Below are 27,087 nucleotides of genomic sequence, written 5' to 3'. Positions count from 1 at the left end.
TACTTATTCCACTGATGTTTTATGATAGAAATATAATAAAAGAGTTCTAGTCCCTTGTTGTCACAGTGCGATTCTAAAGAAGAGAAAATTCAATGAAACAAATAAAAGGACACTTAGAATATGAAGTGGAAGTCCTGGCTTGAACTAACTGTGCTGATCTTCATTTATGATCAAATGTTTTATGAATGCCAGGCAAAGATCTTTATACTGTGGAATACAGAGATGTATTACAAATGGCAATACTTCTTGCATTTGGCTGTTTGGCTTCTTGTCCTCAAGGAGTCCACAGTCTAGCAAAGTATTAAAAACAGGTGGCTCAGTGGTTGAGCGTCTGCCTTGGCTCAGGGCGTTATCTGAGGTCCTGGGATCGAGTCCCCCATTGGGCTTCCTGCATGGAGCCTGCTTCTCCCTCTGTCTGTGTCTCTGCCTCTCTCTGTGTGTCTCTCATGAATAAATAACTAAAATCTTTTTTAAAGAGTCATTGCAGTGTGTTTTGACGAGTAATAAGGCTGTTTTGGGGTCTCAGGCGACACAGAGCCTCACTCAGCCTGGACATCTGAAGCAGGTGGCTGAGGCTGGGTCCTCAGGTGGGTCAAGAGGATCCTCACAAACCAAGCAGGTGCTTCAAAGGAGCCTGGTTTCATCTCCTTGGCAATGGGAAAGTGCTGAAGGCTTCCGAATTAGGAGTTCCACGCCCAGCGTCCTGCTGCAGGACGCTGATTGCAGGGCCCAGCGGATACTTGACAGGAGCAAGAAGAGACTGCAGGCAGGGAGTAGAGCAGCTAGGGGTGGAGTGAGTTGGAGGGGAGGGAGGGAGGGAAGGGTTGGAGGATACCCTGTTTGTGTCTAGGACCTTCGTGTGTATTTCCATTTCATCCCCACCATAGCCATCTGTGGTAGCTCATGTTTAGAGCCAGTTATATAATCTGCAACCATCAGTGCACAATGAGAACGCGGAGTTGTTGTTTAAAAAGCAGGGGTTGGGGATCCCTGGGTGGCGCAGCGGTTTGGCGCCTGCCTTTGGCCCAGGGCTCGACCCTGGAGACCCGGGATCGAACCCCACATCGGGCTCCCTGCATGGAGCCTGCTTCTCCCTCTGCCTGTGTCTCTGCCTCTCTCTCTCTCTCTCTCTGTGCCTATCATGAATAAATAAATAAAAAATAAAATAAATAAAATAAAAAGCAGGGGGTGGAATGCCATTAAAGGTGCAACAAAGACACTAAAGCGTTTTCCTTTCTCCCGCGTGCCCTCGCTCGCTCTCCGCATCACGTCATCTCTAATTTACTATGTAATGCCATCCTAAGTAAAGAAAAATTAAAATTTTAAACTATTGGCGCGAATTTTACCATGTATCTCGATACTGTGCGATGCCAGATTTAAATGCATATATAGGAGCGCCTGAGCTGTGCGCAGAGTCGTGGACGTGATGCGGGTCGCCCTCAGAGCCCGCACCTGCGTGGAACTTCGTCCCCGCTGCGCGGCGGGGACCCTGCACGAATCCACTCTGCTGGGCGCATCCACTTTCAGCTTGCACCCGCCCTACCAGCGTTGCCTGACTGAAGAGTGAGGGAAGGCTAAAGAAAGCAGCAAGGCGGCTGCCTAGCTTTGCGCGGACCCCCAGGCCCAGGAAAGCGTGCGGGCGGCCGCCCTGTTCTTGGTTCCTAGGGCCTCGCCGCAGCCCGCCTTCCGAGCAAGCCTGGCTCCGCGGGCCAGCGCGGTCTTCGCAGGCAGCGGCGCTCCCGGCCCTCGTGGCCACAGGGCCCCCCGCCCCGCCCCCCGCCTGGAGGCCTGCGGGGGCCCTCCCCCCCCCCCCGCCCCTGGCACGGCTGGGCCCAGGGGGGCACGGCGAGCGCCCCGGGGTGGGGCAGCCGCTGGCTTCGGGCTCAGTTTCCCGCATCCCGCTTGCAGAACACAAGCTCCGGGGGCCTCTGAGCTTGGGACAGGCCGTGAAGTGAGGCCCACCCTGCTAAGGTTATCTGGGCGCCCAGGAGGAGACTGCGGTTGCCCAGGGACTGACTCGGCCTGGCCGCCTCGGGCTGTGCGCAACCCGTGGTGCTGCGAACCAAACGTCAGTCAGTGATCCTCTGGAGAACAGCTTGGCCCCTGCGCTCCAGGTGGGGCCGCCGCGGGCTGGCGGGGGCGGGGGGAGAAGGATGGCACCGACGCGGACTGCTACACGGGAAGATGGAAATGTAAGGCCGAGGAGCAGGGAGGCCGGGGGTCTGCGGACCGAAGGCTCCTCGGAGAAGCCTTCAGGAGCAAGGGGACGATCCTGGCTAGACTGACCTAACAGGGTTCATGCGGAAGGCCGGCCCGCTGGGAAAGGTAGGAATGGAGAACCCATCAGATAGAGGGTCTGCGGATTCGGGGCAACTGACTTAGCAGGATTCCTGCTGAAACTAGACTCTGCAGGGGACCTGATGAGAGCCTACAACTGCAGCTGGGCAAAGGGGAGCTCACAGGAGCTAACTGAAGGCTGATCACGGAGAGAATCTTCGTCCTTGGGAAGCCACACCGGCCCCTCAGGCGCAGAGCTCCTTACAGCACCAGGAAAGAACACGAAAGCTGTAGAAACTGTAAAGGGTGTGGGTGTCAAGGCACATTCATAGTGGAGGATGGATAGGTAGATGCTAAGGGTCTCAGGAATGATGTGGGGGAAGATATTCTTTAAATATCTTAAGAACATTAATATTTCGATTCATGGATTTTACAATTGTTTTATACGTTTGGCAGGTGGCACAGTTGTTTAGTGAGATCTCACATTCAAAATGCTCAGTCTTTCTTAAAAAGAAGACTCAGGACAATTAAAGGCGCACCTTGTGTCGGTAAGATAGGGAGAAGATGGGGATGCTGATCCAGCTTTTCAGTTTCAAACCTCAGATAGTGCCAGAAAGAAGGCAACTTTTAATGCATGATTTTTCCCTTACCACCACAAATAGGGAAAGCAACACACAGATGTAACCAAGGAAACCAATTTTCAGGAGCCGGGATGGTGGGTAGGGGGTTGTGGAAGCAGACTGGCACTGGGGTAGCTCCCCTGCGAATTAGCAGGAGGAGCAGGAGCCTGCCTGCCAGGTGCAAGCCTGACTTTAATGAATATGCTTCCAGAGAGCCAATGAGTTGTATCATGTGAGGTCTCTTGGACTCACGTAGAATGCATTAAGACTTGTATTTTGCTTCAGGACTGTAAGCCAAAGTACCATTTTTAATTTTCCCCAAAAGCATATGGCAATGGAAGTGAATACAGGGGCCTGATGAGCAGGGAGCTTAGATAGAATGGATGAATTTTCATTCAGAAGCAGCCCAACTCCTTGCATCTGATTGGCAGTGGGCAGTATGATTGCTGTATTATGCTCCAGGGATAATGCCTTCATTCACAGAACAAAGCCCAGGGCAGAGTCACTTGAGTTCTGCCTACTGGGAATGAAGAACAAAAAGGGTAATCAGAAGTTCACAGTGGTTTCTTCCCCACCCCCACCCCTGTTTCTTCCTTCTCTCTTTTGTTCCATCCTTCCATTTCCTTTACTCCACTCTTCCCAAGGTCCTTTTAATTCTAGTTTAATTATTATATGGGAATAAATGAATAGCATATTGCATATAGAGAAGACGGGGAAAAGTGTATCAAACCGTACCCCACTATTTTTTAACCTTTTTATTTTGAAATGATTATAGATTCATGGGAAGTCACAAAATAAAATACAGAGACATACCTTACAATTCTCCCAGTTTCCATCAATGCAGCATCTCTGCTGTACCTGTGTACGACAATAGCACGACCGGGAAATTGCCATTGGTACACTCCCGGATCTCCCCAGTTTTACATGCACTCGTGTGTGTGTGTGTGTGTGTGTGTGTGTGTGTGTGTGTGTGTGTTTACTTTAGTTCAGTGGAGTCTTATCACATCGGAGCTTTGTGGGACTACCACCACAAGACGCAGGATGATTCCAGCACGCTACGGCCTTCTGCTTCCCCTTGGCCATCACATCAGAAGCCCTGGCAACCCCTGACTTCTTCTCCAGGCCTGTAATTTTGTTATCTCAAGAATGTTATCTTTTTCACTCAGCGTGATTCCCTTGGGATCCCTCCAAACTGTCGTTTTGTACATCTATCAATAATCCATTTCTTTTCATTGCTACATCCCTCTCCTTGGTATGGATGTATTAGCTTGTTTCACCATTCACCTGTTGCAGAACATTTGGTTGTTTCTAGTTTGGGGCATTTATGGATAAACTATCAACATTTGTGTACCCATTAAACATTGAACTGAAGTGAATTAACTTCAGTTAATCACAATGTTTAATGTTCAATTAAACATTGAAGTGAAGTGAAGTTTTAAAAACCGCTACTGCCCATAAGTAAGTAAAGGTCTATAATACCAGGAGAGTTGTTCACAAACATTATAGGATTTCTGCCCGCTAAGGACACTGAAATTGAAACTTATTTTTAAAATCATCTGCTGCTACCCAAGGACAGAAAACAGAAGATTGAGACTTCTCTTTTCTGTGAAACAGGCATGGTTATTTGCATAAATTTCCATTAAATGTCTAAGAGGTGTTAGCTTCACTTATATTAATAAAATCATATCACTTTCCGTCAAATTCAGTACTCAGGGTTTGACTTTTCTGTAATAGACAACACACCTATGGAGCAAGAACAGGTGAAAGAATACCTGGAACAAACCAGTGCATTTAATTTTTTTTTTAAGGATTTTATTTATTTATTTGACAGAGAGAGTGAGAGCACAAGCAAGGGGAGCAGAGGCAGAGGGAGAGGGAGAAGCAGTCTCCTCGCTAAGCAGGGAGCCCGATGTGGGGCTCAATCCAAGGACCCCAGGATAATGACCTGAGCTGAAGGCAGACACTTAACTGACTGAGCCACCCAGGTCCCCCAGATCTGTGCATTTTAGAAAAACAGGAGTGAGGGACACTCCCCACACGATCTCACATATGATCCCAAGAAGCTAGGAAAACATAAAGTTGAGCCGTCTTTTGTCCAGAGACATCCCCACAGCTCAGGAGCTCCTTTCACTGAGAAGACCCTAACAACAGAGATCATTCTAGGGGAAAGACTGAAACTTGGAGCATCCGAGAACCTTCATATACGTACCACCTCCGTTGGCAAACAAACCCACTGCTCTTCTCTTTTCCTGCCTAAGAAATCAGTTATTAATGATCAAATTGCAAAATGCAGTAGAGCCCTCTATTCACTCTCAAGATCTGTGAGTGAAACCTTCAGATTCACCTAAGACCCAACCAAGAGTTGTGAGGAACACCCAAGGAGATTATTAACATAACAATGTATAATGCAGTAGTATACACTTAGTACACAAACTGCATAAACTATTCGGTTTCTGGTAGTCTGGAAGGCATTTCCAAATATTACAAGATCTCAGAGTCATTTAATTAACCGTATCCCTGGTCATCTGCGATTACAATTTACTACATTCCAGTTTATGGAATGATCACAGACAAAAATATTACAATAACTTTATTGTATAAAATGGCTGACATTCAGGGATTTTGCTTCAACTACTGCAAAATTCTGATGTGCTAGTATGAGCATTTAAAAAAATGCCTGGCTCAGGCGTGAGAAATCTCACAGAAAACTACAGAGAAAGATATATAACATGAGAATTTTCTAGTTTATAATTTACGAATTGTTCCTTCTTCTGGTATTGAATTTTATACACAGTGTGTCTCTTGTAATATAACTGCAATCAACTCCAAAACTAGAAAAGCATTCGAAGAAGAGAAACTTGAAAGTATGTATTTCCCATGGTAAGAACTTGACTTTGTGTAGATAGGACGTTGAGAGTGTTGAGCCGAGGGCTAATTCTTTGTGGTTGCTAGAAACTGGAGTATGTATTTTGAAGGAATTAAAACAAAACAGAATTCATGTTAGTCCCCTGTTGTGTGGCTCTGGCCAGCCAGCGCACAAACCTGACATTGTCCTGATACCCTGTGATAAACACTGTGACCGTGTGTATCCAGGCTACGGCATGAGAGCCGCTACCACTCTGCCAATATCATTTGTTTAGATAATTTGTCAGTCACCAGCTCCACCAAAATTAACTTAGGAATATGAATTTTCCCTGCCTCAAATAAAAAGAAACTAATAATAGTAATTTGGGTCTGATTTATTTTCTTCCAGGGTTTTGAAAATAACTAATGGACTTTATGGTTTACTATGGCAAGAACAGTAGCAGGTGTCAGCAGAGGCCTCTGCGCAGGACTGATGGGAAAACCCATGGTTCAAAAGGGAATCATGTTTCTTTGGAAATCACAGACCCCCTCTTTTTCTTCACAATGTTAATGTAGAAAAAAATAAAAGAAAAAACGGACAATTTGAATCGTGCAAAGCTTATAGCATACGGGTGTGCTGGTATTTATTGGTCCCTAGCACGGACAACTAGAATTGTGCATATGGCACATCTATCGAACTTTCAGTTCTGAGTTGGCTGTGCTCTCTCAGCCCTCGGTTCTGCATGTGATAATGAGGGCTTACTTTGTTTTTTAATGCCTCCTATGCTCCTGCACTGTTCTGTGGGTTTTACATACATAAGTTTTCATAAAATCCCTATGGGAATTTCTAGTAAATCTCTAGTTTATAAACGGGGAAACTGAGGTTTAAATAGATTAAGTGGCATGCTCCAGGTCCTATGCACCTGTATGCAGTATTGCCTTGGGCACACCTTTTCATGCAGTTCCCACACCCCTGTGGGACTGCAAAGTTCCAAGGAGCTGGCCCTGCGTCTCTTTGTTCTGTATACGCAAAGCCACTGTGAGTGCTCACCAAGAATTTGTGGTGGCCCTATTTCCGTTTCTCCAGTACTCACTGTGACCAGCATCCTAGGCAGACACCACCGTGCCTGGGTATTGTCTTAATGCCCACTATTCTTATTTCCACAAGTCTGTTCCCCATTCTAACCCTCCCACAACAGCTGTAGTGGGCTTCAAAGGATAAAATAGAGTAAGCCATATCCTATAAGCCTACAAAAACCATTTTAGCAATATATAATAGAATAAGAAGCAATTCCATATTTGCTCAAGACATGCCCAGGTTTTGATCACCTGATAAATAAACCACTTGATACAAACTAATTTATTCATTCTCAAAATGTCTCCACTTAGGCCCAGACAATTTTAGTATTTTGCCCAAAGTGTCCTAGACTGAAAGGAGCTGCACTGGATTCCAGGCTCAGGGAGTCTGGCTTGTGAGTCCACACACTTGGCCACTACACACAACGTCCTAGTTTGGGAGCTTTGTGGCCCCTTGACTATACGTTGTAGCCCCATAAACATTTTTATAATGGCTGTAAAATCATATTTCTAACCAGAATAGGTAAAGCAGAAAGAGGATGTATGCTCTAATAATTAAAGAAAGAAACGTGCCAATGCATGTCAGAGAGATTAGAACATTCCCGTGGGAATATTCCACTGCTACGTATGGAGACCACAAGGCAGTAGACTGAAGGGAAATCTGTTCTGGGGGAAGCAGAGTTACTCACCAATCCTAATGAATACGGTCTGGGTGCAGTGCTTGAAGGTAGAAAGGCGCTGCCTATAGCATAGCTCCACAAGCGAGTGCTTCTCAACATTTCTACTGAATATATTTCCATTATAATTGGGACTTTTGACTAAGGTTATTTTGTCTTGCAATCAGTGCCCCTTCTTGTGATGTGGCTGCATGCAGAACTGTATGCCAAAAAGTATTTTTTGGTAGAGTACAATTTTAGGTCATACAGACATCATAAATATAAGGCCCTTTGTTCCCATGGGCAAAAATCAAACATTAGTTCTGAAGCCATTTGCTGCACGCTAGTTTCTCCAGTTTGTGTTTTAGGTACTTTGCTTCATTTGAAAGCAGACTGACAAAAAACTCATAGCTGCTTACCTTTATTTCATTTTGAATCATATTGTGAGCACTAATATGCCACATGATACAGCATAGGGATCGATGCTCTGAGCATCGGAGAGCTGGAAAAGAAAATAAGAAAAGATATTTGTGCAAGTTCATGACAGACAGAGTAGCTCTAGTAATGTTTTGCTTTGTGTCTTTTTTTTTTTTTAAGATTTATTTATTTATTTATGATATACAGAGAGACAGGCAGAGACACAGGCAGAGGGAGAAGCAGGCTCCATGCAGGGAGCCCAACGTGGGACTCGATTCTGGGTCTCCAGGATCAGGCCCTGGACTGAAGGCAGCGCTAAACCGCTGAGCCACCCGGGCTGCCCTGCTTTGTGTCTTTTCCTGACATTAAACAAACTCTGAACTTTCATATATATATGAAAGTAGCCTGCAGGTAGATAAGAAAGAAGACTATCATGCTGGAAATGAGGAGGGTGAAAATCACTTCCCAAGGATCTCAAAGGATATTCTTCAGTTTAAACTAGATTTTCCCCCCAACATCATGCCTGCAGAACTTGGAAGTTATTGGCTGCTTAGTTGAAATGTTTAAGCTCATATCAAAACATAGGAAAAGTGATCCTGTCACTTTCATCACATGGAAAATGGAGACAAAAGTAATTATAGCTCTAAATCCATTATTTCCCTCCACTATTTGGACTTATGCATTTCAGATTTTCTTGGCATTATTTGGATTTCAACTATGAGTGATTCTAACAATGATGGGGATATTGTGTAAAACTGAGTTACAAGGATTTACCTAAGCATTTAACTAAACATATTTCTGAATGTAAGAATCATGATGTTTTCCTATTCCCAGAATCTAAATTAATATTAACATTACCCCTCACTTTTCATGAAGTGAAATATTAAGGATAAAAGAGAAATTCCCTTTTTACCCCTTCTCAGGCATTTCTCTCTGTTCTTCCTCAGAGGCTACCACTGTCATGAATTTCGGTGCATTTTTAAATCTATGTTTATATGATTTTCCTCAATGGATAGATAGATAGTTGAAAAGCTAGTCTAAACCAAAGACTAACCTTTGTGTACATACATGTATTGATACACAATATTGTTTGGTCAGTGTTTTTTAAATTCACATAATCGGGATCATGTAATACATATGTGAAATTTGCATTTTGAGAACCACCACTCTATATTTTGCTTTTGAGAACCACCTATGTTGATACATTATGTATTTGGCTAATTTCTTTTAACTACTGAATGGTGTTGATTCCATTTTTACATGCTATACGTAGGCAGTCATATTTGTCCATTCCCTATTACTGATCACTCAGGTCATTGCAATTGTTTTGCTACTGCCAACAATAGGCATGAACACTCTTCTCCAGGTGTCCTGGGCAGAGGGGTGCAGGTTTCCCTGGAAGCTCTACCTACAAGCAGAATTACTGAGTGATGAGGCAACTGCATGTAAAACATTACCAAGTATTCCCTCATTGCTCACCCAAGTGACTGATTTACTCTTTCACGGGGCAGTGTATGAGAGTTCTTATTTCCCTACTTCCTCTCCAACACGTAATACGGTCAGACTTTCTAATTGTTTCACAGCCTGTGGCATATAAAGAATTGCCTTGTGTTTAGTTTATATTCTTTCAGTTGCTAATAGGTTTGAATCTCTTTTAATATGTTCAGTGACCACACATTCTTGATTTTTTTCTTCAGTGCATCAGCTGTATGTATATTTATTGACCTCTCTTCTGTTTGACCTTTTAATCTTTATCTTAAAATGATTTGTAGGAGTTATTTTAATGTTCTGGAAGCTAACCCTGTGTAAGTTACATGCATCGCAAGTGTCTTCTCCCAGGATGTGATTTGTTTTTTCAACTTGGTTTATGGTGTTATGTTACGTTTTTTATTTTAATCATATAGGATTTTAATTTTGCTGTTACCGAATGTGTGAATAGAATGGTGGTTTAGAATGCGGCCTCTAGAACAGGATACCCAGGACCATAATCCTACCTCCAGTGCTGCTAGATGTGGGGCCTCCAGCAAGTTCTTGAACATTTTTTACCTCAGTTTCATTATCTGTAAATTGGGAATACAGTACCTGTGTCAAAACTGCTGTCATGAAAGTTAAATGTAAATCAGAATACTGCCTGGTATAAAGTGAGAACTATGTAAGTGTTAGCTGTTAGGATTTGTGCTTTTAATACATTGTTTTAAAAATTCTTTCTTAGCACTACTGATTTATGTATATGTTTAAAGGTTAAATGTAAGGTAGCCTTCGTTGTAATATGTATTTTTTGCATAAGAATTGGGTTCGGGGATTTGTACATAGTTATATTTAAACACTGACTAGTCTAAATTACATCTCTATTTTATTAAATTTAATTCTTTACAGGTTACTTCTATTTCAAGAAACAGCATTTTGGTAGTAAAGCAAACTTTATTTTCAAAATTTAACATGCTTGGAAATTCCAACTGCTTCAAAAATCACTTTTATATTATACTAAATTGAACAATAAAATTGGGAGAAAGTTCACCATGAGTAATTCCTAAACGGCTGAAATAATGTCTGAGACACAGGTATAATCTGTGTTTATCGGATGAATAGTTTGTTTGCTTTTTTAAAAAGCATCCACCCAAAAGCAGTTTTTAAGAGAAGGAATCAAGTGTATAAAATATACAATTGCATAAAATCCCTTGACAGAGCGAGTAAAGCATGCACTTAATGGAAATAAAATCCAAACCAGGTTTCTCTTGGGACTTCTATTTTCTATGATAGGTCATACTTTTTAATGCATTTTAACTGTGCTGAAGATATCAGGAAACCTTTTAAATGATTAATGCTGTTTATCTGGCCAAAAGGAAGTTTCCTCTGCTTTGAGAGGATCCTTTCATATTCACTAGGAACGGTATTCTTTCCATTGTAATACAAAATGTCTCTTATTGTTTCTGTTACATCATAAAATGGAAACACTTTTGAAAGAAATGACCAAAAGGTAAATATTATATAAAACTGGCATGTGTAGTCTTACACATAAAATCACCCATTATTATTTTTTTTTAAATTACCCATTATTGTAGATGAGCAGATAGATCTCACAGGATGAGTAAAAGCTGTCAGACCGCCTTATTTGTGTTAGAGTGACCCCAGACTTTTTCTCCCAACGCTATGCTGTGGAAATGGAAGACAGAGAAACAAGAAACACCTCGCAGCCTCAAATACTGCCACGTTTCTGTGTTACTCAGTGTGCCATTTAGTCTACAGAAACAAAGCCCCCCCAGCTCCAGAGTTCTCACACAACAGTGCTTTATTTCTCACTCATGCTGTGGCTTCTCTGGGCTGGCAGAAATCTTCTTCCCACCTACTCAGGGACCCATCTCAACAGGGACTAGGAGAGAAAGAGAGTGTGAGGATCTCATGCCCCCCCTTCTGTGCTTGAGGCAGGAAGTGGCACTTGTCACTTCCCCTCACAGGCTTTTACGTGGCCCTCTCTGTACACCGTGGTGTAGGGTGTGCTCCTCGATGGCTGCAAGGAGAGCAGTAGCGAGTGCAGCCTCACCTTACTCTTACCGCTTCTGGTGGGAAGTCACTGGAGTGTGGTTCCCTTCATGACTTTTTATTGTGAGCTGGGAATATGAGCTTTGGAGTGGGACAAATTAGTTTGAATCACCGTTGAGCTCCTCATGATCCATGTGGTCGAGTTATTTAACACCAGTAACTCTTGATTGGCCTTCTATCAGAAGAGCATTGTGGTTGACGGGAATTAGCAGAGCCAAGGAAGACATAAGTACTTAGTAAGGGGCCGTACTGGTAAAAGGAATGCAGCGCCATAGAGACAGCAGTGAATCCGAGAGGGTGTAGCAAGAGGCCATTTTTATTATATCAGAAAAATATTGTATCATTTTCCTGGGGCTGCCATAACAAGTTACCACAGCTGAGTGGCTTAAGACAAAAGAAATGCATTCTCTCACAGTTTCGGAAGCTGGAAGTTCAAAATCAAGGTATCAGAAGGGCTATGTTCCCTATGAAGGAGGGGGAAGAGGCAGGAGGATCATTCTTTACTTCTTCCGGGTTCTGATGGCTCCAGGAATTCTGTGATGGCCCCAGGCATCCTTTGGCTTGTAGATGCATAACTCCAATCTCTGCTTCCACTTTCATAAAACCTTCTCTTCTGTGTCTTTCTCCATTGCTATCTCTTAGAAGGACAGTTATCATGGGATTCAGGATGATCTCATCTGAAGATCTTTAACTTCATTACATCTGCAAAACTGCTTTTTTTCCAATAAGTAGCCATGTACAGTTTCTAGACATTTAATGTGATCCTAGCTTTTGGGGGTGGGGGACACCATTCAGCTTACTACAAATATGAAAGCATCTTTTATTCCTATTTAGAATGCCACTTAGTAACTGAACATGCATGCAATTCTTAAAGCATTGACTTTAGGATTACATTTCTGTTTTAAGTGTGAAACTTTCTAGTTGTATGTTACCACTATATAGCACATACCTTTTTGATACAAGAAAAAGTTGCATTGGATTAAATTTGTAAAGTTATCATTTCAGGTATTATTTCTGCCTATAGTTTTCACCATTGTGAAACCATTTTCCAGTTGACTAAAATGAATTGGTTGAGGAACAAGATACCCTGTAAAAGTCACATGTCTCTTGAAGGACTATCCTTGCATTCATGTATGTCAGCCATAGCTTTTTTGAACAGTGATTTATACCAGAATTCCCTTTTCTTTGTCCCTCTGTAAATGCATTCAGAAGCCATCTCTGAGGTACAGAGTAAAGGTCTAAAATCTAATTGCTGTTGTGCAACTGATGAGCTATTCACAGGAGCTGCTTGAGCAGAGTAAAGGTTTTAGTGAAATAAGTATAGAAAATCATTCTCAAAATGATACCTGTCAGTAATTAGCATCTAGATTTCATACCAATTATTGACATATAAAAAGGGGGCATGTAGAAAGTATTTGCATTGATAATGAAAGAGTTATGCATATTCAGAAATTTTTAATTTATTTATCTATTTAATAAACCATTGAAAAGTAACCTATGTTGCCTCCATAGATGAATTCTGTACAATGTCTTTGGTATATCATGTATATGTATCACAACCTTTTCTACCTAGGTCATCTTATAAAATGTATTTGTAAAGTGAGAATTTGGAAACTGTATATTCAATTAGTGGTAAAGTGTTATACTTTTTAAATTACTTAATTTGAGCTAATAATCAGCTGAAAGGAACTGCTCATGTGATATGTCTGGAAGAGGGTATAGATTTATTGTATCTTCTTTATAATGAAAAAGGGGGTTATATCTTTCCTAGACTACCTTGTTACAAAGTCTGTATGAAACTAGTCACCCTCGTATTTTAAAATAACTAAAATTGGGTAGAACTGCATCTACATAGAAGCTACTATAAGGGATGAGTATAATAGGTTGGGCTTTGTAAAAAAAAAAAAAAAGGAGCTATTCTCTGAAAATTACTGAACAATGTCCATTTATAACATGCTAGTACCTGTGATTCAAAAGATATACATCAAATGGATTAGAGTTAAAATTGCATCAGAACAGGATCTCTTTTCTCAGTAGAAGAAAAATAAAAGAAATGCTATGGAGCCACCATTACTACTCTAATGCACCTCTGGCTCTTATAGTTTAGGGTTCTTGTTTGCTAACCAGTGCATTTTACCTGTATATTCTCTTTTTTTTTTACAGTTCAGCAGAAGAGCAGTTTCACTGGCAATCACAAGGTATTGTGAAACTTAACATTTTTTTCTACATTTTGTCTTTTTTGATTAATTTTCTTGTGAACTTTAGAAAAAGACTGATAAGTGGAAGGGGAGGAGGGCGGGTGTTGGAGGGGAATGGGTGACGGGCACTGAGGTGGACACTTGACGGGATGAGCACTGGGTGTTTTTTCTGTATGTTGGTAAATTGAACACCAATAAAAATTAATTAAAAAAAAAAGAAAAAAAAAAGAAAAAGACTGATAAAAATGAACATGATAGTACCTCGACACTAAAATTAAATGATGTTGTGATAGATCATGATTTCTTGAGAGTTAAATTCTCTCAATTCCTTAGAAATTTTTATTTTTTTCTTGGATACATGGAATTGGCTCCCCTAGGCTTTTGATACTGGGTGACCAAGGATTACAATGTGAAATCTAACGAGAACTTCATGGAGGTAATGTCTTTGGTTAGGATACTTTTCATTATTAAAGAGTAGCCTAAGGTTTTAATCATAACAATATCATGTGTTTGTTCATCACTTGAAAATATTGCATTTCAGATGGTCAAAAAGACATCGAAGATGAACTTACAACAGGTCTTGAGCTGGTGGACTCCTGTATTAGATCACTTCAGGAATCAGGAATACTTGACCCACAGGATTATTCAACAGGTGAAAGTGAGTCAAATGACGATTATGCTTGAAGGCAATTAAAATATAAGAGTATGCCTTATTCTCATATAATTAACATAATGAGTCATATCTACTAGAACTTCAGCCTGTGTCTATACTTTTATCCATGTCACTCCACTCTCCTCAATTTCTTCCCACATTATCCCACCCCAACTCAACAGTAGATTACAAGCTCTCTTAAATCAGTAATCGACATCTAGATTTCTCACCAATTACTGACATAGTGGTGATTCTCACCAATATTCTGATATCCTTTTGGGGATCTATCTAGACTATCACATTGAACGAACTCACCATATATTTCTTTAATCAATACAGTGTCTGCTTTAAAATTAACTGTAAATCCATTACTCATACAAATCATTGCTCGTAGAGACCTTAAACAGTACTGCAATTATATAACAAAATAGAAAAACTCAACATAATATATGTACTAACTACTTGGTATTATGCTATAGTACTATGCGGTAACCTCTTACATTTCTATATGTAGCCATCTTGCATTGCATATTAACCTCAGGAGAATATTTAAAAATGTCCTCATCTCCTCCTAATTATATATTTTTCAACCAGAGTGGTTGAGGCTTAGGAATAAAAGTGCTATGAATTGAAACGAGCTTCACTTTAATAAATCATAAAATTCTCTTGACTTAGTTTAATAAAATCCCACAAAAAGCCAAAAATTAAATCATTAAAACAGATAGCACCCTGGTAATTTCTACTTCAGAAATCATTGGAGCATTTTATTTCTTAATTTAAAAAAATAAAATGTCCTTGCATACCCATGAAGGTTTGTTATTTGAAAGGAAGATATAAGAATAAGATAGCATTCTGATCTTGAAAGCATTAAACTCACACATTAGTTCACTTTCTCTACAATTTTTATTATACCTCTACTCTTAGGATAACATCATCATGAATATCTAGATTTATTTAAACCCTTAGGCATTCCCTCAATAAAACTCCTAAAATAAGATGCAGTATTTGTAGTATCATTGTCCTCTGTATTTTATATTTAAAAATATAGAATTATTACTTCTCTTTCCAAGTCAAGAAATGTATCTCCCTTAAAGGGGTAGTTGTAGTTAGAATTATATTTAATTAATATTTGAGACATATGTATTCATTTTGTTAGAGTAAGGAAAGCAGAGATAAAATAGTGTGTCTTGGGAGGGGGGTGATAATAGATATTACATTCTTCATATAATAATAGAGAGACATATTCTCTTGAGTTTAGCAGAGGGGATAGCCTTCAATACCCAGAAGGTTCAGAAAAAAAGAAGAAGGAAGAGTGAAATAAGAGGCAAAAAAGTTAAAATACTTAGTAGATGAATCAGGTATAACAACCTAGCACTATAGGTGGGCACATTGAAGTCTTTGAAAAGAATAAAAATTCAAATTTGTAATAAACAAAGATATAATAATCTTTATATCTTTTAAGGGACACACTTATATTAATTATAAATGTTGAAATTAAAGGAAAAAAGTAGCAACAGCAAATACAACAAACAAAGTGGGATTGAGAAGAATTTGTGAGATGAAGTGGAATTTAATGCAGAAGCACTGAGCTGGGTCAAGAGAATTATCTAAGGGAAAATGCCTTTACTTACAAAGATACAATAAACTCATACTAACACAGTGAACATGCTGCACCAGACAAAATAGTGTCTGGGTATTAAAACAGAAATTATTAAGAATCAAAGGAAAAATTGATTTATAAAAATACTATTGTGAACATTTCAATGCACATATCTCAGGATCATACAGAATACTAGAAGAAAAAGGCACATAAAATTGAAGTAAATAATTGACAAACCAATGTAATAAGTATATCTAAGAAGTGAAATCCATTGAATGATAATATATATTTGTTATATATGTCCAGGGAATATTTAACTGAATCAGCTTTTGGTCAGTAAAGAGAATCCTAAAAATTAAAAAATGTAGAAAAGCCACATTCTGTAGTAATAATCCAGTAAAATTTAAAGTAAATAAAATAATAAAATATAAAAAAAGATAAAATATGTTTGCATTAAAATTAATAAACATACATTTGGATCTACTGAATCAAAATAACAATAAAACAGAAAATTACATACTATTTAAAAAGCAAATAAAGTAGCAATATTTTATAATGAAAACATAGGAGTACGGGGAAAAACTGCACCCAGAGAAAATCTTACCTTTATTATAAACAAAGACGAGATAAAGGAATGTTGCACTTATTTTATGGAAATCTTAAAAAGAGCTAAATAAGCCAAAAGAAACTAGGAAGATGGGAATAATAAAAGTAATATGGAGATAAAGTAATACAAAACAAAATAGTAGAAGAGATAAAGTGATAGAAGGAATAAATCTATGAACTTTTAAATAACTTTAAATCACCCAACAGTCCTGAGCTTTCCTAAATGAGACACTCTGCTACACATGGGAGAAATGGAGTGAATTTTTAGCGTTCACTTTAGTTTTCCTATAATTCATGTTCAAAAATTATCTACAAAAGATGTATCTTTGTTACAGGAAGATTAAATACTCCAATAGGGTTTGTTTGTTTTTGTTTTTGTTTTTTAATGTATTTGGGAACTGCTGAATTTTTTCTTTCAGAAAGAGTAGTTACTTCATGTTATCATGTTCTGGATTGTCTTTTTGAAGACTCATAGGATTTTAATTGTTTTTCTTGCATGCCCCCACTTCCTTCTTTGAGATAGGAAAAATAGCAAAGCAAAACAAACAATCAAACAAACAAAAACAGATGATAAAATCACCACCCGAAAGTTTTATGTCAAAGGATCTAAACCACAGTGAAATGAGGAATATTGTTATCCTTGCAATACATTTATTCTTAAAATGTTCAGTCATTTTGAGACTGAACTAATTGAGTAAGATTTAGGAATTAATTTAAAGATACTGAGTGGATAACCATCATTTTAGAGATCAATTGTGGAGAATTTTAATTGTTTAAGGGGTCATAAAATAAAAGTCTCAATTCCTTTTGTATTTGTATCAGGATCCAGCTGGGAAAGAGATTCTACTCAAAAAGAGTTACACTGAAGAGAACTTAATTCTTGGACTATTTACAAAGGAGTGGGCACGATTGAGGGAATAAACAAATGTCTCCTGAGATACTCAGGTAGCAGCAACAGAAGGAAGCCCTTACCACCATCCCATCGGTCCTATAGGAAAAGTCCAGGGAATAGTACCGGCAGAGTCAGGAGGCAGGCAGGAGAAAAAGAATAAATAACCTAACCTATTTCTTCCTGCCTTCTGATGTCCTCACGCCTACTATTGGCCAAATCCAATCATAGACCAAAGAGCAAGGGACCCCCATGAGACAGTCTATAAGGAGAAAAGGTCAGAGAATGACTGTGGGGAGCAAAGAAAATAATCAGCACAACATCCCATTAAGTCGTAGAACAGCATGCCAGGTTTATGTTCTTGTTTTGTAAACTAACATATAGATCTGTAGCGACTTTTTGACACATTTGATATAATTAGTGCAAGCCGATCTGATTTTGATAGTCCCTTGTTTTTGTGATTACTCATTGGATTCCTTACTGGAACAGACATGAAATAGCTAACGTTAAATTGGACCTGACACGCTGCCCTTGAGAGCCAGTCTCGTAGTCCTGGCTCAAAACAACACTATATACAGTCTAAAACCAGCTTGAAAATGTCCCCAAATGGCAACCAATCTCAATGCCCAAGCACACAGTATTTAATTTGCTGTGTTTAAAAGCTTTTGTTATTTTTCCTTCCAAGGTCTGATTAAAATAAATTTGAATCTTAGTAAATCCATCCTCTTGACCCTAAGGCAAGCAATAGTTGCTCCCCTATTCTGACTATAGTGTCATATACTTATCAGTGTTCTCTAACACTTCGCATTTTTTAAAAAGTGCTATCCTAAACAGTATGTAAATCATGTGTACAACCTTTGCTACCCTACCACTATTCCATGACTGCTGGCTGTGTAATTTCGATTCTAACAAATATGTGTCACAGAGTCCCTGGGAGAATTAATATGGCTTTACTGGGGGAAAAAAAAAAGAAGTTGCTGATAGAAGCTTGGGGCCATTAGCTTCTCACATAATGTACAGTTTGACCTGAACTGCCATGGACTGAGTACCTTATATTTAATCCATGCATCTTTAGAGTTATAAACTCAGAAATAAGAGTTATTAAATCTTATTCCAAAAATTAACAAAAATATTTGCCAGTCAAAATAAAAAATAGAGCAGACAATTTGGGAGAAAATGACTTACATGTTTATAGACAATGTTAATTTGTTTAAATATCTGAAATAGTAATTACATCTATCTGTAGAATATTGACAAATTGAAATTCCACTGTGTTCTAGAAAATCCCAGCATTCAGGAGGAAAAAAAAAAAAACAAACTTAGGAGCTTAATATATTCTGAATGTTATGGTAAAAGAAAAAAAGAATGTTACTCTGAATTTTCAAATCAGAAAGTATTCAAAAAATCAAGAATCAGTCTTAAAAGTTACTGTTCTGAGCAGATAGAATCCAGATAGAATAATCATACGTAGCAGGACAGAGGTGAGTATATTATTTACTGTTGATTAACACTGTCACTTTTATTTAATTGCTGTGATTATACTTGTTATATAGTAAGAAAATTGTTGAGGGATCAAGTTATTAAGATGCTGTAAAATAGAACTCCATATATTTTTATGCAGTAATAATAAGAAAGGTGAGAGACATCCCTATGATGCGAATGTTTTCATAATTCCTAGTAAGCATGGCACCAAGGATACAGAAGTGGCTTAGGAATGTAAGGTTTTTATAATAATTAAAATAATCAAAATGATAAATATATTGATCATGTGGCCTCAATGTTGATGTGCTCAGGGAAATGGTACTGGTCTGTTTTCTTTTCTGTTATTCTGGAAACTAGTCCATAGTTAGACCCAACAGAGAGCCTCTGGGTAGGGATACAAGGTAGGTCATCTGACCTCTGGAATCAAAAGACTTGGACTTAAGTCCTGATGCTCCCCCCGCCCCATTCTACCAGCAGTTGAGGACTGTCACCTGGACTCTGGAGACCCCAAGTCTTTTCCTGGAAATGCATGTATTCAAGTCAGTTGAGTTCATCCTTGGATTGCTCATTTCCTGTGAAATCACTTCATCATATGCCTTTGGTTTTTGAAATGCAAATGAGACAATCTCCTTTCCAGAAGTTTGTCATGATTCCAAGTCTAAAGTTGTCTTTAGATACAACATGCATGCATTTGTTTCCTTTCAAAATTCATTCACTCTCACTTCCTCCACTACCTTTGGTGTTCTAGGGCCAATAGGAAGTTAACAGTAGCAGTAATGGAAGATGTGAGCAAAAGTCAAGGGAAATCACCCAGGTGGCACAAGGAACATAGTAATATCCTCCTAGAAGTTATGATTGATTTTCATTCCAGATGCTACATCTACCTGGTTTACAACTAATGTTCAATTTCTTTTTCTTTGATTTCCTTCTATCACATAGATGTTTAAAAGGCAGGTTGTATCTTTTCCAAAGAAGCAAACATAGGAAATGAAGGGATGGACAAAAGGATAAAATACCAAGTGTTCCTTCTCCATCCCTGAAGCAAGGGAAACAATGATGCTAATTTCTCATTAAAAACATCATTCTCAGGACACTTTAGTGGCTCAGTCAGTAAAGTGTCCAACTCTTGATTTCAGCTCAGGTCTTGATCTCAGAGTTGTAAGTTTAAGTTCTGCATTGGGCTCTGCACCATGTGTGGAGCTTACTTACATAAAACAAAACAAAATAAAAACCCCATCATCCTCAACTGTGTTACTAGGGTGTCCTGGCATCATGTGAATGTTTAATAAAAATATAAGTGGGTTTTGAAATTGTCAGGGCAACACAGGTGCCCAAGACAAAAAGGATTTAGCTGGTGAAAGTGAGGAAGGTATCAGAACTCTCATGAATGTGAGAAAAAGTAGTGAGGCTGAAAGTCAGAGCAAGCACACTTTTCCTCAGGGGATAGTGGAAGGAAGGGCATTCTAGTAATACCTTGTGGAGACGTCTTCTGGGATTCCCCCAGAAGTGGAAACATTAGAACTACCCATGATCAAACAAGTCATTTCAACAGCAACTGATATAATCTACTCTTAATATGCTGGGTTTTGATTGCATCGCTACAGACACTGGTGGGCATTATAGTCATTCATTTATTAAATATATGTGTTAAATACCTATTAAAGGCAGCACAGAGAGTCCTGCCCTTGTGGAATTTACATGCTAGTCCGAAAAGGCTGAAATCAAGAAATCTGAATGCAAGATTAAGTAAATAATTGCTATAAGCATCGACAAAGTACGAGGTGGAGTAGAAGAGAGTTCTCAAAGTGTACTTGGGAATCCTGGAGGGTCCTGAGACCCTTTCAGGGGGCTCGCAAAGGCATCAATTTTCACAATAATCCTATGACGTTACTTGCCTTTTCATGTTAATCCTCACACATGAGAGTAAGAAAGTCTCACAGGAGCAAAAAGTCAGCGGAGCTTTCCAGAAGCTGCGTGATGGCATCATTGCCAACTGTTTTTAAACATTTTTCAGTTTTAAAACAGTATTAGCATTCTATATCACCCATATAAATAAAAGCTCTCTTTAGTCCTCAGTGATTTTTTAAAAGCATGAAAGAGCTATGAAAACTCTAGTTTTGAGAGGATAATCAAAGGTGCCAGGAAGACCTCCATGTGAGAAGATACTGGGTCAGAGACCTGAACAAAATGTGCAGGCAAGCCATGCAGATTTCTAAGGAAAAGTCTGTGATCTGTGGCAAATGAAATGTTGGTTCTTTAAGTTAGTATAATCCTTTAATAAATTAGTGTTTCCAGGATTTAGTTTTTAAATTTTGTTTTCTTCTAAACTGGTTTGTATTTATTTTCTATTTCTTTTCAAAATTATTGATATTAAGAAGTATGAATCTATTACCTTTAGACAATTAATTTATGAAGAAGTATGCATAATGCTTGTCCTCTCTGTGATACATTAATTTTTTAAATGGTAAATAATCTGAAGATAAAACTTTACAAGCAAATAGTTGGAAATTGTAATGGGGTATATAAAAAATACTGTTCTGTGATTATAACATCTTGTAAAGTCCCCATGCATAATAAAATTCTTAAGCTACACATTTTACACTAAAGTTATATATTTGAAGTTCATTTTGTGATAAATGTCATTTTGTTCATTTCCCTTTATTGTATACAGCCATAAAGAAACTGAGTTATTGCATAGTGTGAATGCTATAACGACCTTCTATGTGTCCATATACTATAGTCAAACTTGAAAAAGCCTAGTAATTAAGCCAGTAGCATTGGTTGAATCTAAATCAGTTTAAAAACTAAATGAGTACTTCTCTAATCCTGGGACCACTAGAGTTTTAATTTTCACTTGAAGCATTACACATTGAAAGCAGGTGACCAGACAAAATTGATATTCTGCAGAGAGACTTAGAAATGAAGTATAGAAACACACCTGCCCATAGAACAACCACATCACTCAGAGCTGCCTTGCATAACAATCCTCTTGAGCTTTTTCCTTCAGTTAATATTAGGAATGGTGGATGGACTTAGCCACTATTTTTAGCAAAATTCCTCAGTGAAATGCCTACTTATGAGCTTTTAAATTTACTAATGAATATTAGAAGAAAATAACCAGTTTAACACTGCTAGCCAACTCTTATTTCAAGTAGGTTTGAACTAACAAATTTATCCAGAAACTATTAAGAAGAAATGGACACTGTAAATGAACATAGGTAGTAGTTCAGTTTAAAAGAAAGTTAAGGGGCAGCTTGGTGGCTCAGTGGGTTAAGTAACTAACTCTTGGTTTCAGCTCAGATCCTGACCATATGGATTGTGATATTGAGCCCCATGTTGAGCTCCATGCTCAGTGGGGAGTCTGCTTGAAGATTCTTCCCTTCTACCCATTCCCCCACTTCCTGTCTCTCTCTCAAATAAGTAAATAAATATGTAAACAAAAGTTCATATTTTTACTCCTGCAGTTATATATAACTAAAGTGCTTTGAGCTTATTAAAATCAATTTGGTAATCTTACAAGTAATAAACAACCTTTCTCATTGATTTTGTGATCTTTAACAGCCCGTTTATATATGTATATATAATTTCCACCAACTACTTCCTTTATTCTAATGCATTATTTTCGATAAAAAAGATTTCCTGTTTATTTGATGTTGCTTTAAGAATTACTAGAGTATTTTTCATGGTCTACATAAAGATAAGTTTCTATATCATTTGACAGAATCAATGTAACCTGAGAGTAAATATTTCTAAATTCCCTGACAAATGTAAATCTAAACAAAGCTGCCAGTCAAGTGTCCAGTCCTCAAAGTGTCTATCTCAGCTTGTGTGTTTATTATTCCTTTGATAATCCAGAATTCATGGAGTACCTGAGGCACTGCTTAATTCTGATAGTTTTTTTTTAGTGCATTCTTGTTAGGAGCACTTTTTTCTTTAATGGTAAAGATGATCCTTTGGAATTAAATCGATAACTTAATTACCCCTTAGAATCCCTATCTTATTCTTGCAGCTTCAGCTCCCACTATTGGTGACTTTAGTAGCTACCTCTGTCTTCACATTTCACTTACGTAGAATCAAACTTTGATCTTGGAACTTATGTAAGACCTAGGAAGATTAAGTTCGTCAGGTGATGCTTGAGCCAGTATTAAAATCAAGCCCTTTCTAACTACTTAAATCCCCACCATGTCCTCCAACTCTGTAATTTAAAAATGAAGCCCATCCTTCCCCAAAATGTCAAGGGCACAGTACACACCAGGTTTTCTTCTTGGGAATGCCACATCACTGGGAGTTCCAGCTTTCCCATGCTCATTTGTGAATATTTGTTGCTTTCTACAACAAGTGCTCAACCAAAGTGGACCAGATAGTAAATCACTCACAATAAATCACTTTAAAACTTGTAGGAAAGGAAGGCATATGCCTGATTATGACAGTGGGATACTGTGTGCTAGGTATTCTGGGGGACTTATCCTGCACTGTGGGAACTTCCCCAGCTCCCACTGCAGTGCTTGCAGTCAGCAGACAGTAGAGTCATTTGGGCTGACCACTCCTGCCCATTTAGTCACTAAGTCTCCATTAGCTTTTCTTTTAAAATGTCTCTTAACAAAAAAAATAAAAATAAAAAAATAAAATGTCTCTTAACTGTGCACCTTTTTCCCTCTTCCTAAAGTGGCCACCAGTTCAGATTTCCTCAATTACTGTGGATTTCCTTTCCCTGCACTACAGGAAATCCCTGGTCCTAGTCTCTCCAGTGTCCAAATAGAGTCCTGCCGCCTTCATTGTACATGTTCAGAATTCTGCTTCCATCCTATTACCCTCCCTCTGCAGAAACTGTTGCTGGGTAATACTGTACAAATCTCTGTTAAATAATTAAAATGCCTTGGAGTCTGGTCTGCTCAGAGGATTTAAAGCAGCATGGTGAGTATAAGGTGAATGTTCAGGCACCAGGGCAGGCTGCACAGAGGAGGTGAGATTTAAACAGCTCTTTAAGAATGAATTTTGACATTGACAGAGAAAGGAATTTCAGCCTGAAGGGACAGAGAGAACTTTTGCTTTCTCATCTCCTGGCTCTGATAACTAGATTTTGTTTGGTTTTGTTTTTCATTTCAAGCAGACCATTTTAATGATCTATGCCTTGAATGTGTCTCATCTGTAAAATGAAAGCTCACAAGGTGTTGAAAGAAAACATTAAGTGATATATGGGACCTTACTGTAATAAGGTTTTCAGGACAAACAAATCCCAATCAAGGTTTTATTATGATCAGACCATGTGGCTATGTAATTAGATAATTAGATACTAATACTAAAAACTGACATTTGTAAAGCAGTTTATATTTTCCCAAGCACTTTCACATCCATTATCTCATTAGGTGCTCACATTTGCTGAGATTAAAATTTGTAGAGACAGAGTAACCGAGTGTGGTTAAGAACACACGCTCTGAAGTCCGGCGCCTCGCACGCAGCCCACTGTGTAGTCTCCGTTGGTGCCATCCTCAGTCCCACTGACATAGGGAGGATGATGGTACCTCCCTCACTGGGTCTTTGGGAAGATGTCATGAGCTAGTGGATGTCAGCTACTTTGGACAGTCCCTGGAACTTAGAAAGTATGCACTAAAAGTTCCCTGGGATTGCCTGCATGTCACCGACCTCATCGTGTCTGCTTTTGTAAACATGGTCCTGGATTATTGCCCCCCACCCCACCTCACCCTTTCGGCGTGCTTGTAACCTACAGAATGACTTAGGAATGCCACACGGTAGGCCTCTGGCCTTTTCTGAATTATTGCAAAGTATGTGGTTGAATTAAGATTTACTGTTTTCTGGGACTGATATTTAGCGAAAGCATGCAAGAATTGGCAATTCCAGAAGAAATCTCTTGAAACTGGTGCAAACAGAATAAGTGGGTACCATCATGAAAACTCTAGAATTTCTAGCTCAGTTAATAAGAAACAGACGATCTATTTTGGTGTATACATTAATACGACCTGTAAGTGAGTCTGAAATCTTATGTAGAAAATTAGCCTTTCAAAGTCTCCACCACCTGAGGCTATCTCTGTCCCATTGATGGCAAACACCAAGCCTCCCCAGCCAATAGTGAGAGTCTCTAAGGAGAGGTTCATGGGAGAAGCACCCCAGTCTGAGGCATAAAGATTTCTCCTGCAAATAAATTAGCTTCTCATTAGGGGAGGATTTTTCAACTTTAAAGTATCAGTCTGTGTCTAGGACTTAATACTGCTTGGATGACAAATAGGATCTACTCCTGGTATAGAAGAGGAGGATCTGTGTCTCATCTTCATTTTCCAACCACTCAGCCTCTCTACACCTCTTTATGCACCTCTGAGAAATCATGAAAAAGACTCAAGGACAATTATTTTCACAGGTTGCTATGTGGTCTCTAGTCAATTGATGAGTTTGAAGATACACTGAGATATTAATGAGATGCTGGTATTACACTCAAGATACCTTGCTTCAGGTATCCTTCTGGGACCAATGGCAGGTTGTATGCCCCTCAACTCTAGTTTCCTTAGACTTACAGGTACCAGTACTCCTCCAGTACCTTCCTTAAACCCCCTTGGACCGAATCCTATTGTAGACCCCTGGGCTCAGCTTTGCAGACTATCCCATAATGGGGAAGGTCCAGAATGGGCAAAGAAGGCACAGTCATCACCCTGGTAGCATACACACCAGAGGGTAACTTGCTTTCTGTGACCTGATAGGACATGGTGATCCACTCTTGCTTATAGTTCAGGTTTCTTCGGGAAGAATTAATTGCACTAAAAACAATATTCCATTTCCCTAGGTGGGATTTTAAAGCTCAGTGTCTTCCCTTCCCAGCCTAAGAAATCCTTTTACATCATCCTCATCCCCCAGCAGATATGCTTCATATCCTCACGACTGTGGTCTAATATAACCTCTAGCCCAAGTCTCTAGCCAAAACTTGATGGAAAGTCAAAAGTTCTGAAGGAAAAAAATGATCATAAGTTAAAGCCCAAGACTATAAATGCTTTTGAAACGTCTGGAAAATTTGTATTTTCTACCTCAATGCACAGTAATGTTAATAATCTAGTCAAGAGTTGGTTATATGTAAATTTTATTTCCATTATAAAGTAATTAAGGATTATCCTATAATTTTTGAACCTTTTTCATGTTCTCATATAGCTTTGCTCTCTAAAATTGGGATGAATAAATGCTATTCATTTGAAAGCTAGTAAGCAATGGAAATCATTCTAAAGGCATGCTATTGTCCGGACTGTTTCGCCCTTGCCAGGTGATGTGTCAGTGCTGTAATATTATGATACATTGCTCATTGTTGCAATTACCTTTGTCAGAGTGCATCTAGGTTTCATGCTTGAGATGTGTGAACAAAGTAATGCGATAGAGAATCTCAGTTTGTTTTCATTGAGTATTGATCAAATACATGACTGGTTCCATAAAAGATGAGCAGATCTGATTATTTCATGTTGTATATTTCAGGAACACATAAATCACATTTTTAATTGAAATTCCTTTGAAAAGGGACTTTATATTGCTACCTGAAGATCCTGCATGGAAAGCACTTGTAGGTTTCTGGTGATAATTCCAGGAAGCTACTCAGAATTTACAAAATTGTTTGGCTTGCTAACGACTGAGGCAAGAAAGTTCATCAGAGCAAAGTCATGCAGGTCTTCTTAAAACACAGATAACCAGGACACATGGTTCTCTTGCTTTATAGATTACGTCCAAATATTTACATGAAATGAAAGATTTTACTGGATTTAATTTCATTTTACGGCCATTTCCAAAGGTCTGTGCCCTGTTGTATGTTTCAACTTTCACTGCCCTGGGGGTGCACTCTCATGGAGGAGGGGGCATGGCCAGGGAAAGTCATTACCTCTGGGTAGAAAGGAGCCAAAAGAGGTCTCAGTGGGAAGCTGCCCATTGTCAGGTACACGGTGATCTTTGACTTTAAAAGGCCTTTACTCTTTCACCATACAAAGCTCACTGTCTTCCATTGAGCTGTCATCTTCAGGAAGGGGGTCACCAAGGGGAAAACTTCTGGCCACAGTTTGTTACTGCTCCCCCAGTACCTCCCTCTTCTTCCTCCTCTTTGCAGTCGGTGCCAGTCTGCCCCTGCCCCCATAACCCCGGCTCCTCTTCTTCCACAGGTACTTGCATATCTCAGCCTGCCCCTTGCCTGGGCCTCTTGACTCTGTCTCTGTGCCTTGAAATTTCCACAGTAGCAGTGGGGACAATGTG

The 27,087-nt window shown here is 39.2% G+C and overlaps 1 protein-coding gene across 17 annotated transcripts in view; it reads left to right on the top strand.

Moving 5' to 3' along the window:
* Positions 1-27,087, top strand: part of CTNND2 (catenin delta 2) — a 923,063-nt gene that overhangs the window by 482,082 nt on the left and 413,894 nt on the right. For 14 of the 17 annotated variants that reach the window (XM_072752715.1, XM_072752713.1, XM_072752718.1 and 11 more), the window contains 2 exons: positions 13,595-13,629; positions 14,171-14,287. In XM_072752715.1, the coding sequence (XP_072608816.1) occupies positions 13,595-13,629; positions 14,171-14,287 (152 nt within the window). The remainder of the gene's footprint in view (positions 1-13,594; positions 13,630-14,170; positions 14,288-27,087) is intronic. The other 3 variants (XM_072752714.1, XM_072752719.1, XM_072752717.1) reach the window with 1 other exon arrangement.

This window comes from Vulpes vulpes, chromosome 3 (assembly GCF_048418805.1).
Source record: "Vulpes vulpes isolate BD-2025 chromosome 3, VulVul3, whole genome shotgun sequence".
In the NCBI taxonomy this organism is placed as follows: Eukaryota; Metazoa; Chordata; class Mammalia; order Carnivora; family Canidae; genus Vulpes; species Vulpes vulpes.
The sequence above is the reverse complement of the archived record's forward strand: the minus strand, read 5'-3'. Positions and strand labels throughout refer to the sequence as shown.